Source organism: Engystomops pustulosus, chromosome 11 (assembly GCF_040894005.1).
Source record: "Engystomops pustulosus chromosome 11, aEngPut4.maternal, whole genome shotgun sequence".
Lineage (NCBI taxonomy): Eukaryota > Metazoa > Chordata > Amphibia > Anura > Leptodactylidae > Engystomops > Engystomops pustulosus.
The window spans coordinates 23749554-23763796 of NC_092421.1; the positions used below are offsets into that span (position 1 = coordinate 23749554).

At 40.7% G+C, this 14243-nt stretch overlaps 1 protein-coding gene across 5 annotated transcripts in view; it reads left to right on the forward strand.

Annotated features, from left to right (window-relative positions):
* Positions 1–14243, forward strand: part of MYPN (myopalladin) — a 109954-nt gene that overhangs the window by 75670 nt on the left and 20041 nt on the right. For all 5 annotated transcript variants that reach the window (XM_072131350.1, XM_072131351.1, XM_072131349.1 and 2 more), the window contains 8 exons: positions 163–304; positions 2331–2354; positions 3555–3671; positions 3821–4175; positions 5450–5962; positions 6997–7132; positions 10191–10412; positions 10933–11082. In XM_072131350.1, coding sequence (XP_071987451.1) covers positions 163–304; positions 2331–2354; positions 3555–3671; positions 3821–4175; positions 5450–5962; positions 6997–7132; positions 10191–10412; positions 10933–11082 — 1659 coding nt within the window. The remainder of the gene's footprint in view (positions 1–162; positions 305–2330; positions 2355–3554; positions 3672–3820; positions 4176–5449; positions 5963–6996; positions 7133–10190; positions 10413–10932; positions 11083–14243) is intronic.

Below are 14243 nucleotides of genomic sequence, written 5' to 3' on the forward strand. Positions count from 1 at the left end.
AGTGCGCTATTCGGACCCTTAGTAAATGAGCCCCTATGTTTCTGTTAAAAATTCTTAATAAATAGGGCATGTCTTATTGATCTCTAATGATTTCACTGTTTCTCTGGTGCTGTATTGATGACATTATATGATTATCATGTTCTTTTAATTTTATTTTTCTAGACTTTGCAGGACATAACCTCTTCGGAGGGGCAGTTGGTTGTTTTTGAAAGCAGAGTCAAGGGTTCTCCTTCTCCAAAGGTTGAATGGTACAGAGAAGGATCACTAATTGAAGATTCACCAGATTTTCGGATTTTACAAAAAAGTAATTCTGTTTGCTATTTTTTTTTATTTAGTGCTAAATCCAATTCTCACCACCATTTGAATCCAGGGTTGAGGGAAAACAACACCAAAATGACAAAATAATAAAAAGCTTTCAAATAACAAATAGCAATTGACACCTATGCTGTGCAAAACAAAGAACCTGGTACAAAACCCAAGCAGTATTGTGGAGCTGGTACAATAATGCAGTTGTATTAGTGATGTTTCGCAATTATTAATTATTAATTCACATAAAATAATAAATTAGCCATTTCAAGAATAAATCTGTGTGTCAATAATAAACACATTTGCAATGTACATTACCTTTAAGGGAATCCATCACCACACTGCACACTGTAATAACTGCAATGTCGTATAAGGTTATTCCCACACATGCCAACCACACCTTTGTTTTTATTTTCCAACTGTTCCTTCCCTGACAAAACTTCATTTTAGAAATATGCTAATTAGGTTAAAGTGCTTTGGCAGAGCACCTCAGGGCTCCACCTGATTTGCATATTTCTAAAGTTAACTACAAATGTCTGGTTAACATGTGTGGGCATAGCCCTATGGAACATACACTCACCGGCCACTTTATTAGGTACACCTGTCCAAATGCTCGTTAACACTTAATTTCTAATCAGCCAATCACATGGCGGCAACTCAGTGCATTTAGGCATGTAGACATGGTCAAGACAATCTCCTGCAGTTCAAACCGAGCATCAGTATGGGGAAGAAAGGTGATTTGAGTGCCTTTGAACGTGGCATGGTTGTTGGTGCCAGAAGGGCTGGTCTGAGTATTTCAGAAACTGCTGATCTACTGGGATTTTCACGCACAACCATCTCTAGGGTTTACAGAGAATGGTGCGAAAAAGAAAAAACATCCACTGAGCGGCAGTTCTGTGGGCGGAAATGCCTTGTTGATGCCAGAGGTCAGAGGAGAATGGGCAGACTGGTTCAAGCTGATAGAAAGGCAACAGTGACTCAAATCGCCACCCGTTACAACCAAGGTAGGCAGAAGAGCATCTCTGAACGCACAGAACGTCAAACTTTGAGGCAGATGGGCTACAGCAGCAGAAGACCACACCGGGTGCCACTCCTTTCAGCTAAGAACAGGAAACTGAGGCTACAATTTGCACAAGCTCACCGAAATTGGACAGTAGAAGATTGGAAAAACGTTGCCTGGTATGATGAGTCTCTATTTCTGCTGCGACATTCGGATGGTAGGGTCAGAATTTGGCATCAACAACATGAAAGCATGGATCCATCCTGCCTTGTATCAACGGTTCAGGCTGGTGGTGGTGGTGTCATGATGTGGGGAATATTTTCTTGGCACTCTTTGGGCCCCTTGGTACCAATTGAGCATTGTTGCAACGCCACAGCCTACCTGAGTATTGTTGCTGACCATGTCCATCCCTTTATGAGCACAATGTACCCTGTAACATCTGATGGCTACTTTCAGCAGGATAATGCGCCATGTCATAAAGCTGGAATCATCTCAGACTGGTTTCTTGAACATGACAATGAGGTCACTGTACTCAAATGGCCTCCACAGTCACCAGATCTCAATCCAATAGAGCATCTTTGGGATGTGGTGGAACGGGAGATTCGCATCATGGATGTGCAGCCGACAAATCTGCGGCAACTGTGTGATGCCATCATGTCAATATGGACCAAAATCTCTGAGGAATGCTTCCAGCACCTCGTTGAATCTATGCCACGAAGAATTGAGGCAGTTCTGAAGGCAAAAGGGGGTCCAACCCGTTACTAGCATGGTGTACCTAATAAAGTGGCCGGTGAGTGTAGTTGTTAGTTTGTTTAGGTGAACTGTGGTGACTGGTTTATTTTAATATTATAAAGCAGCACTATTGTTTGTTATCAAATGTACCAAACAATGAGAACATAGAAAATTATTGACGTTTCATAATCTCATAATCGGGAGGTAATTGGGTTAGCGTTTCTTGATTTACAAGTCTGTCAACAAAAAAAAAAATCACAAAACTGAACTAAATTCTTAACTTTATTTCTAGAGCCTCGGTCTATGGCTGAGCCTGGTGAGTATAAAACTATTGGGAAACTTCATGTGCTAACTGGTAAAGTAGTAGTCATGTATTTATGAACACAATAAAAGGTTTGTGCATGTGATATGGAGTGACCCTTCAATAAGGGCCACTCTCTGTTAGCCGGGGGGGGGGGGGGGGTCTTGGTGGATAGGGCTGCATTGCTGCTTCTTCTTCAACATAACAGCAGATAAGGCGATGCTGACTGTTTCCAATTACAGAAAGGAATTTATAAATGTTTTCAGGTTTAAATCTCTGATTTCATTATCAATTGTTACCAAATTGTCATATGTGATTCCCCCTTTCAAAACAAACAGAACGAGGCCCATATTGTCCTGCTCATCTTTTTCTTTCTACATCTTCCTTAACAGTGAATTATAAGCTGCCTTCACTTCCCATAAGTATTTGGGTTCCCAGTCTAAATAAAAGACTGGAGGGGGCTTCACTCAATAAATCATGGCCATATTTCATACTTTTACCACGTCATGTACTGCCAAGCCACCTCCACCCACTCCCATCAATCAGACATTAGAGGCCTATGCTGAAAATATTATGTTACATGTTATTCTAGGCTATAGAAGTTTAAAATAGGTTAGAAAAGATCTACCACCAAATCTACATATTTTGCTTAACATGGAAGTGTTAAGGAGATCGCACTGGTTTCGGCCATTTATGTGTAACCTGCTTGTAAAAGTTTTTCCTTGGCACATGTGAGAGATGATTGACCTTCGGTATGTTCTTCTTCTTATCATAAATGTTTGGGTTCTAGAGACATTTTCTGTACATTCTGTAGTATAAACATGTCTGGGAACAAGGCCTGTTAATTTTTTCACTGAATTTTCTGATGAATTCATTATGGCCAATAGCATTGCAGTATTCTATTCACGCCTCTTTGATGACTCTTCTGTCTGTGATATTATGCATTTAAGAGATTAAACGGGAGAGAAGATCTTTACATGCACTAAGAGACTGTCGTGTGTCTTGGTTTTATGTTCAAGTTCCGGTACCGGGACAACCATGAAAGGGTTAATTTGAAAGTCACCTGTACAACATGAAGGGCGGTTAAGCCCTAGATAAAAATCTCTAACAGAGGTCTATAGGTTCCAGTCTATAGTCTTGTAGACACACTATTATACCCCTGTACATATATGTAGCTGCTTGTAGTTTAATAAAAGATTGTGTTTCATTCTACAGAAGAGATATGCACTTTAGTTATTGCAGAAGTCTTTTCTGAAGATTCTGGCATGTTTACATGTACAGCAAGTAACAAGTATGGCACCACTTCTAGCACTGCCTATTTGACTGTGAAAGGTAAGTGACAGTATAATTGGATTTGCTCCATTCAGTCAAGTCTTTCTATAACAAATGATTTATAACTCTAACAAGAAGATGCAGAATTATACTATATGTTACGCTGGCTTTGTGATAAAATGAAAACTTTTTTAATCTTGTTCTTCTAGGCTCAAATGAAAATCCTTCTAAACCTCCTCTGTCTATAAGCACAATCAACATAGATGCCTTTAAGAGAGAGTCTTTACCCTCGACACCACCGCCGGTTTTAGTGGAACCACCTCCAAAGCCAAAACTAGAAGGGGTTCTCATAAACCACAATGAGCCAAGACCAAGTTCAAAAATTGGCCTGAGAGTTCATTTCAACTTGCCCGATGATGACAAAGGAAGCGAATCATCATCGGAAGAAGGCATCCAGGTGGGAAGGAACTACGGATCAAATAACCAGGATATGCTCAATGGGCAGTCATACGCATTATCTGGATTCATGAAGGAGCCTCCACCGGTATTCGCTAAGCCAAAACTGTAAGTGGCTTTTCTACTGTATTCTTGTGTTCTGTGGATAATATGTACAGAAATATATTTTCTTATATTTCTACTTGACATGAGACAAGTGACCAAGGAGCTTTTCTCTTTTTTTAAAGTTGCTCATTTTTTGTATTACTTTTCTGTCTGACATAGAAAAAAACTTTTCATATGACCTGGTTTAAAAATCAAAGTCTTCAGAAGACGTTCTTATATTTAAGACCATTTTGCTTTATTTTCCAATCATTGGTGATGCATCATTTTGTAGCCTGTGTGTAAACAAAGGACGGTGTCACTAACATAAGTTTCACAGCCAGGGAAGACGCAGTTACTGCAGGGACAGGCTAAATGGAGGAGGATAGCAAAAGGATAGAACTATTGATTTGTAGAAGGTTATATCAATGTTGCTCTTTAAAGTTTTAACAAGAGACATTCTTATATATAAGACCATTTTGCTTTATATTCCAATCATATTGGAATATAATATTTGGAATATTATATTCCAAACTCAAATAATTGATGATGCATAATTTTCTACAAAATTCGGTTTGAGCGATGATAAAAAAAAAAGGCCTAAAACTAAATGCAACATTTTATGCCAGACGTGCATCAAATTGTGGTACATCCTACACTACATTACAGGTGCAAACCCAAAGATTACCATATATACTCGAGTATAAGCCTAGTTTTTCAGCTGAACCCCAAAATCGGCTTATACTCGAGTAAAAAAAATATGTTTTACCAGGTTTTTTGTGGTAAAATTAGGGGCCTCGGCTCCTACTTGGGTCGGCTTATACTTGAGTATATACAGTAATTTGCTGTATATCTTCAAATGTAGTAGGAAATACCCAGGGTTAGGTGCTTCATTTAACTTCTTTGTTTTCAGCTGTAATTGTAGATAGTAGTGTACTTTATATGATGTATTGAAAGGGATGTCCCTTACCAAGGTCTTATGGCTGGGGACCCCACCAATCACCAGGACGGGAACCTTATCAATTGTTTCTGCCTCTGGAAGATCACCGTGAGTAGGAGAAGAAATGTTTTTAGTGCTACGGGACGTTTGGTTGTTTCCATTGTTCATGTCTATGTTGAATGGAGTGACGGGGCACCACGGATATTCAAACTTCTCCCTTATACAGAAGTAGAATTAAAGACGCAAGACTACTTTTTCCAAAACCATGATAACTGGTTAAATTGTACATTATAGTACTAGTGACTGTATATGTACAGAATGATGTGTATATAACATTCTCTATATTGTCTCTTGTATACAGAGATGCTCTGAAACTGCAACAGCTCCACAATCAAGTCCTGAACGAGCAGCAAGTACAACCATTGTCTCCCAATGTCACAGCAAGAGATGTCATGTCAAGCCCAACTATACAGAATTCCTCCACCACTGCCCAGCCCTACATGTTTTGTCGCCCACAACAGCTTTTGACAAGTTCTGATTCAGTAAATACATACCCAGTTTCTACGTATAATACGGTTTCTCAGACAAGACCATGGGCAGTAGGAGCACCGAGCACTTCCAATACTTCCTCGGTTGTTTCGTGTCAGTCAGCCTCCACTGCACAGCCTCCGTACACGATCAGTGAATCCATGATACCTCCAGCACCTCCTATACAGCCCAGCTGGAATCAGTTTCAAGCAAATACTGTACTGCCATCCCCTGTTTCTCCGCCTCGGATTCAGAATCCTGTCGCATTTCTTAGTTCTGTACTTCCCTCACTACCATCTACCCCTACAGTAACAAATTCAATGGGTCTACCGAAGAGCGGCACCTCGTAAGTAACTCTGTACATTTCTCACTACAATATGTAAAAATGTATTTATAGGAATAACAAAAGCATAGACTTGCCTCTCTCCAGCGTCCTGTTTGTATACAAGGTTCAGTGGTGACAGGGCATTTCCCCCTACAGCATCAGTTGCAGGCTGTAGCGGGTGCACACACTGAAATGTGACGACACTTCTGAACCTCTGTGTAAAAAGAAAGGTTGGGCTGACCTTGTGATAAACCACAACTATAGAGAGGGTTGAGTATATAATCCCCTGGGATCAATATTAACGTAATCCTAATCCCAGGCTACCCCTTTAGAAGCTGGATACTCAAGCCTCTGTATAGTGAGTATGAATGTTACTTTCTGTAAACCTCATTCAGTAATATTTTGTAGGGAGGAGGCATTAGTAGAAGGCCACCATGTTTTCCACCATGTCTTCCACCATGCCAGTGAGGGGCCACCATGTCTTCCACCGTGTCAGTGGGGGGGGCCACCATATCTTCCACCGTGTCAATGGGGGGGGGGCATCATGGCTTCCACCGTGTCAGTGGTGGGCCACCATGTCTTCCACTGTGTTAGTGAGGGCCACCATGTCAGTGGGGGGGGGGCACCATATCTTCCACCGTGTCAGTAGGGGGCCACCATGTCTTCTTTTATGCAAATGACAATGTTCACTCATGGGGGGGGATTTATTTTCCCAGTGTAATACAGGCGGCATATAGGGCATGCCAGGGTCAAAACCTGATTGTGACCTGGTATTTGCCCCTATATTCCCTTGTGTGAACTTATTAGAAGGGCAAATATTGAGCCAACTATTTGGGACAGTCATTAGTAATTAGCCCGTTGTAATTGTGTAATGGAAAAGCCAAGGACAAGCAACCACTGGTCTTCTGGCACGTTGTACGTTTTACGCAGATGCTCCATTGTCAGAGGCAAAGGGGTGACTTGTTATACTGCCCATCAATGCTGGTCTACACAAAATATAGTACAGTTTACATGTTCATTATCAAGTCTATAGCCATATATCTCCCCCACCCCAGACCCTATGCTGGAACACAAAAGAAGTCAGTGCGGTTTAGTTCACATGATCGAATACAAGAAAGCAAGAATCAAGTGGTACAAGAATTGGAGAAGAAGCTGTCACTGAGAGAAGACATCCCTGTAATACGGCAGCAGGTATGTCGTCGCCAGCCATGGATTGATACTTTCTAACTCAAATCATTTTGTGACATTTTCTTTGTACTGAAAAGGAGATATACTGATCTCTAACCCCTTAAGGACTGCATATGTACAGGGGGGGGCGGAAAGTATTCAGACCCCAGGAAATTTTTCACTCTGATACATTGCAGCCAATTGATAAGATCCAAAAAAGTTATTTTTTTTTGCTCATTAATGTGTGCTCTGCTCCTCTTCTCGACAGAAAAATACCAGGAGTGTAGATATTTCATAATTTATTGAGACCAGGTGATATTTCAGTTTTTCTTGTTTAAGTATTCAGGCCCTTTGCTCGGTGATGAGTAGAAGCAGCTTTGGAGCTGGTGCAGCCAGGAGTCTTCTTGGGAAAGATGCTAAAAGTTTTTCACACCTGGATTTGGGGATCCTCTGCCTCTTCCTTGCAGATCCTCTCTAGTTCCCTCAGGTCGGATGGTGAACATTGGTGGACAGACATTTTCAGGTTTCTAAAGAGATCCTGAATTGGGATTAGGTCAGTGCTCTGGCTGGGCCAGAGCTTAGAATCATTGGGGCAGATTTACTTACCCGGTCCGTTCGCGATCCAGCGGCGCGTTCTCTGCGGTGGATTCGGGTCCGGCCGGGAATTCATCGAGGCAGTTCCTCCGACGTCCATCCAGGATATCTCTGTACTTGGCCGCATTCATCTTTCCTCCAGTTGAAACCAGCCATCCTGTCCCTGCCCCCATAGCATAAATGCTACAACCACCATGTGTCACTTTTGGGATTGTATTTGGCAGGTGATGAGGCCTGGTTTTTCCCCAGATAGCGCTTAGAAATAACAACAAAAAGTTCAATCTTCTTCTCATCAGACCAGAGAATCTTATAGTCTGGGAGTCTTTTTTTTTTTTTTTAACTGTATGAGGCTTCCATATGTCTTGCACTGAGGAGAGGTTTCCCTCTGCACAATCTACCATAAAGCCTGGTGGAGGCTGCAGTGATAGGTGACTTTGTGGAACTATCTCCCTACTTCATCTCTGGAGCTCAGCCACAGTGATCTTGGGGTTCGTCTTTATCTCTCACCAAGGCTCTTCTCCCACTATTACCTTGTTTGGCTGGACGGCCGGTTTAGGAAGAGTTGTGGTTGTCCCAAAGTTCTTCCATTTAAAGATTATGAAGGCCACTGTGCTCTTAGGAACCTTGAGCAATTAGGGTAAAGGTGAAAGAGACCATGTATAAATTAGAGTCGGTGCATGTGGATCCTTACATTTTTTTGCCATTGACACCTAAAAGGATAAACCCACAGAAGGCACAGTACAGCCTAGTGCACAGGTACGGCACAGCCTAGTGCACAGGGGTATAGGAGGATATTTTATGCTCCACAACATGGGAGGCAGAATAACTCAGAAAATCCTGCAAATAAAAAATGGTTAGAAATTAGGTCAACATCTGCAAAGAGTTTGTATGTTCTCTCCGCGTTTGCGTGGGTTTCCTCTGGGTCCTCCGGTTTCCTCTCACACTCCAAAACATATTGATAGGTTGATTAGATTGTGAGCCCCATGGGGACAGGGACCAATCTGTGCAGCTCTGTATAATCTGTAGGCACTATGTAAATAAAGGAATTATTATTGTTATTATGTTAAATGAATATATGATGTTTAATAAATAATAGTTCTGCCTATTTTTATAGATGGGTATGAAATAGATACAAGTAAGATAGATATAAAATATAAGCAACACGTTGAATGCTGTAAATTTAAGTGTTTGGTGGATGGAATAGTATTTCATGCTCAGAATTTGAGAAATCAAAGTTTTGTACTGCTATAAATGATAGTTCAAAATTAGATTGATTTAGGGTTATAAACTCTATAAAAGGGGATGAATAATTACAAATTTTTAAAAAATTATTTTGTTGAGTGCTGTCTGTCTTTAGATATAAGCTATAGGCAGACAACTAAAAGATTTGAGACATAGATATTATTATTATTTATAGAGCACTATTAATTCCATGGTGCTGCACAGGCAATAAGGGATTCACTTATGTTACAACGAGACAAGAACAAATATGTGTACAAAACTACAAGTGGAAGCAAAATAGATACTAATGTTTCATAGATGGAAAAATAAATATTAATTAGATATAAAGATAAATTCAGGAGAGATACATATAAACAATCATACTAATGTTGTGTATGAGTAAACCATAAGAGTACAGGGAATTATATGGGACAGTAATATCAGCACCATGGCGGGTGAGCAGCTGATAATAAGTTCTTGCAGCTGGACATATATTTTTTGTTGCTGAGATAATTAGAGTGAAAGACAATGCTTTTCTCAGTTACCTACTCATTGGGATGAGATGGGTCCTATACAAAAATTATGTATATTTCGGTAATCTTTTATTGTCTTTCAAGGTAAGATTGATAAAAAAAATATATAAAGGGTATTACAAAAAAAATTAAGAGTGCCCCCATTGCGGGGGTGGGGGTGGGAGTGCTGTAGAAACCTGAGAATTTCCCAGTCAAGTACTCAACAATTCAATGACTTATAGTCATAACTAATTATAAATTACAGGCGGTCCCCTACTTAAGGACACCTGACTTACAGACTACCACAATTCTATCTCTAAGCTTCTTGGGCAGTTCCATAGACCTCATGATTCTCACGTACTCGTGACATGCACTTTGAGGTCTTGTATAGACATGTGTGCGCCTTTCCTTATAAAGTACAATCCGTAATTAAACATAACTGGACTGTAAAAGGAGTTGAACCATCTCAAGAAGGATCAGAAGGAAATGGACAACATGTGAGTCTGAATATTACAATATTTCAGTTTTTTATGTTTAATTTACAAAAATTAAACACTACTGATTTTTTTACAAGATGGGGAGTAGAGTGTACATTAATGAGCAAAAAATGGGGAGTAGAGCGTACATTAATGAGCAAAAAAAAAAAACTTTTTTGATATTGCCATTTGGCTGCAATGAATCAGAGTGCAAAATTTAAAGGAGTCTGAATACTTTCCTTATCCAATGTCACTCATATACATTGGTGTTACTTGCAGGAATACAAGATATCCAGTTTTGAGCAGAGGTTGATGAATGAGATAGAGTTCCGCTTGGAGCGGACCCCAGTTGATGAATCTGATGATGAGGTCCAACATGACGAGATCCCCACAGGAAAGTGCATTGCGCCAATATTTGATCGTAGACTTAAACATTTCCGGGTCATAGAAGGAGCGTCGGTCACATTTACATGTAAAGTTGTTGGAATACCTGTACCTAAGGTTTGTCATTTCTTTGCATGAAGTTACATTAAAGTTGTTTCTGTCAACTGTAAAACACAAGATGCAGCCACTTGCAAGATGCAGAGTTAATTATGTTTAGTCCCTACAAGCTAGAGTAGTTTTGTAGCCTATGGGTACTTTAAGAGATTTTACCCCCAATAAATTCCAGCCCCTCATGTAGCGCATGAAAAGTTATTTCCAGAATTCCTTCTGACCTTCTGTGAAAAAGAGTCATTTACTGCCTGAGATGAGTCATTTGTAGAGGCTATGGGGGAATGATACTTCAAGCTTATTTAGATGCCTGACTAGACCTCTAAAATTACTCTCACAGCACTAAAAATGAATTCAAATTTATAAAAAGTCCACCGACCCCTGGACTTCTGTTTTCTGCAAAGATGGCTGTAAGGTTAGATACGTTATAAAATGAGTTTGGACGTGCGGTAAGACGTGTCATCAGTTCAGTAACTCCAGTTTCTGAGTAGCTGAGCACTGAATATGGCTGACGTGTTCAATGTTTTAGGTTTATTGGTTTAAAGACGGAAAACAGATTTCGAAGAAGAACGAGCATTGTAAGATGAAGAGAGAAGCGGATGGCACGTGCTTATTACATATCGAGTTTGCCACCAATGATGATGATGGAAACTATACAATCATGGCTGCAAATCCACAGGTACCGGTCCACAAAGCAATGCCCTTAGTGACAAGTGCAATAACTTATATTGTAATAACCTAGGAACTAATCCCCCCAACTATGCAGGTCCTCTACATAGAGCTGCCCTGCATATATATTCTTACCATGTAAAACCAAAGGGTACGAGGGGGCTTTCTTAATGGGACCCCATAGCAGCAGCCTGTGCATCTGGTTCTAAGTGATGCACACCTAAAATTTTGCCATATGCAGTATAAAACATGACCACTAGGTGGCACTGCTGTTGCATTCCATTTAAGTAGATGAACATTATTTAGATCTTTATTTATATAGCACCATCATATTCCTTGGCGCTTTGCATATCATAGGAGATATATTCAAATACAATAAAACATGACAGAGCACAAACAGTCATATAAAAACCAAAGGAATGAGGGCCCTACTCCCAAGAGCTTACAGTCTATGAGGATAAAAGGGGTGACACAAGAGTTCAGTGGCGTAACTAGGAATCAGTGGGCCCCATAGCAAATTTCCAGCTGGAGCCCCCCCCCTTCCACATATATAAGTCAACCTGAGTATAAACCGAGGCATCTCATTTTCTCACAAATAACTGGAGAAAATTAATCCAGCAGAGGCCTCCCCTCACTAATAACATGTCCAGCAGCGGCCTCCCTTTACTAATAAAATGCCCCTAGTGGCCTCCCTTTACTAATAAAAAGCCCCTAGCAGCTTCCCTTTACTAATAAAAAGCCCCTAGCAGCTTCCCTTAACTAATAAAAATACCCCTCACAGCCTTTCTATACTAATATAAATGCGTGACTGACGTGACCTGACGTCAGGTCGCATTAGTCACTTAACGAGGGGCGCACATTTCAGCCTGGAGGAGCGCCATATAGCAGGGCCCCTGAACCTCACTGGCCCCGTAGCAGCCGTAGTGGTAGTTATTTTGTGTGCACATAGAAGTATATACACTCATACAGACATGAATACACTTTTATACATAAATGTGTGAGTATGAGTTCATAAATGTATGTACTAATATATGTTTTTAGTGTGAAAAAGGAGCAAAAAACACACACAAGGTGTCGATTCCGCTCACCCCTTCCTGGTGCTCGTGGATCAGTGTGAAGGCTGGAACACGAGGACGTAGTGGAAAGATTATCCCGGCACTTGCTCCACAGACTTGCAAGACATTCGTAGTAAAGATCCTCTTTTATTGAATACACGAAATAAAACTGAGAACACGTATCCAAAGAGTCCAATACACAGACCTACGCGTTTCGGCGGTCATGCCTTATTCATGGTCTACTACTCAGTGGTAAATACATGCTATTTAAAATAAACCATCATGTCATGTGACACTAGGTAACTCCCCTTCCCAGATCACGTGATAGCCGGTAACGCCCACTAATCACATGATCTAGGAGGACACCGAAACAATACCTCTGGATGATCATAAGTAAACAAATGATAAAATGAGTTTAAAACAATAGCATAAAAACACATTCATAACCTTATATAGAGAATGGTACATCACGGATCTTGCATGTAGATCCTACATCTGAAATAAATCTGAATTAGTTAAATAAATGTTGTAAACACAATGTTAACATTAACATTGATGTTAACACCCTTATGTTAACACAGTCTCTTCAATGGGTCAGATATATCAAAAAATCTAGAAAAAAGCAAAAATGTGTAGTTATTGGGACATAGTAGCTAAATATATTATTTCTCGCTGAGTCAAGATGCAGATCCTGATCAGGGAATTCTTAGCCACCTATGATGTGAAGTGCTTAGTACGTCGAAATAAGGTCTTGCCTGATGATCAGGCCCTGCGGTTGTCTTGATTCAGGCAAGAACATCCAGAAACTCTCTCTGTTTAATAACCTCCTCTTGACATCGCCCCCTTTGATTTTCTTATGTATCCTTTCGATCCCTTTCCATTTAAATCCTGTAGTACTTTTAGTGTGTTTCTCCCTAAAGTGACGGGATGCTGCTGACACGTTTACGGAGGTATTAGATATGTCTGATAGATATCTACGAATTCTCACTTTCAGCGGGCCAGATGTATGCCCTACATCAGTGATGGCAAACCTTTTAGAGACTGAGTGCCCAAACTACAACAAAGACCCACTTATTTATCGCAAAGTGCCAACACAGAAATGTCATTTGTGATTTATACTCCCTTCTCTGTCACAGTTTTCATTGATAGCAGCCCCTGAGGACACCAATAAAGCAGAAAATAGTCCCAGGTAGCGATGTCACTTTAAAATAGCTCTGTGCACAGCAAGTCCTGGGCTGTCTGGGACTGCAGGAAGATACCTGGAGTCATCTCTGGTGATGGCCTGAGTGCCCACAGAAAGGGCTCCGAGTGCCACCTCTGGCACCAGTGCCATAGGTTAGCCATCACTGCCCTACATACTGCTTCTCACATAAAGAGCATTCCACAATGTAAATACATTTGTAATTACCCGGATAATTCAACCAAGTGGATTGTGTGGTGGATTTTTCACTGAGAAACAGGGAAGGAGATAATTGGACACTCAGAGAGGGCGCTCTCTTAGGCCCCTTTCACACTTGCGTTTTTCACGCGTGTTTTCTGCGCGTGCTTTTGACGCGCAGAACTTGCATTGCACTCTGACCCATTGTAACCAAAGGGTCTTTTTAGACTTGCATTTTTTTTCACGCACACACGCGCGTGAAAAACGCACCATACAAGTCTATGGAGATACATCAAAAACGCATTGCACTCTGAGACACTTGCAAGTGCAATGCGTTTTTCACGCATCAATTGCCATAGAAAAGATAGAGCTCAGTCCTGAGTCCATTTCATGCGCATTTTCTGTGCGTGAAAAACGCATCGAAATTGCATTGAAAACGCGCGTGAAAAACTGAGACACTGAACAAACTCTGACTGAAAACTGATTGCACTCTGATGCAAAATGTGCGTTTTTCACTGACCAAACCCTGATCACTCCCTGATCAAACTCTGACGTGATCTGCAACGCAAGTGTGGAAGGGGCCTTAGAACCTATTTTATTGGAAGGGGTAAAAATAGTCTCGAACTCGTGGTCCTGTTGTAAAATTGGGATACTCCGTTTAATTATGTTTGCAATTTTCCTAAACTGGTTGCTATATGTGGTAGAAAAAATTAGGTTATTTTTTACATCTGATGTCTT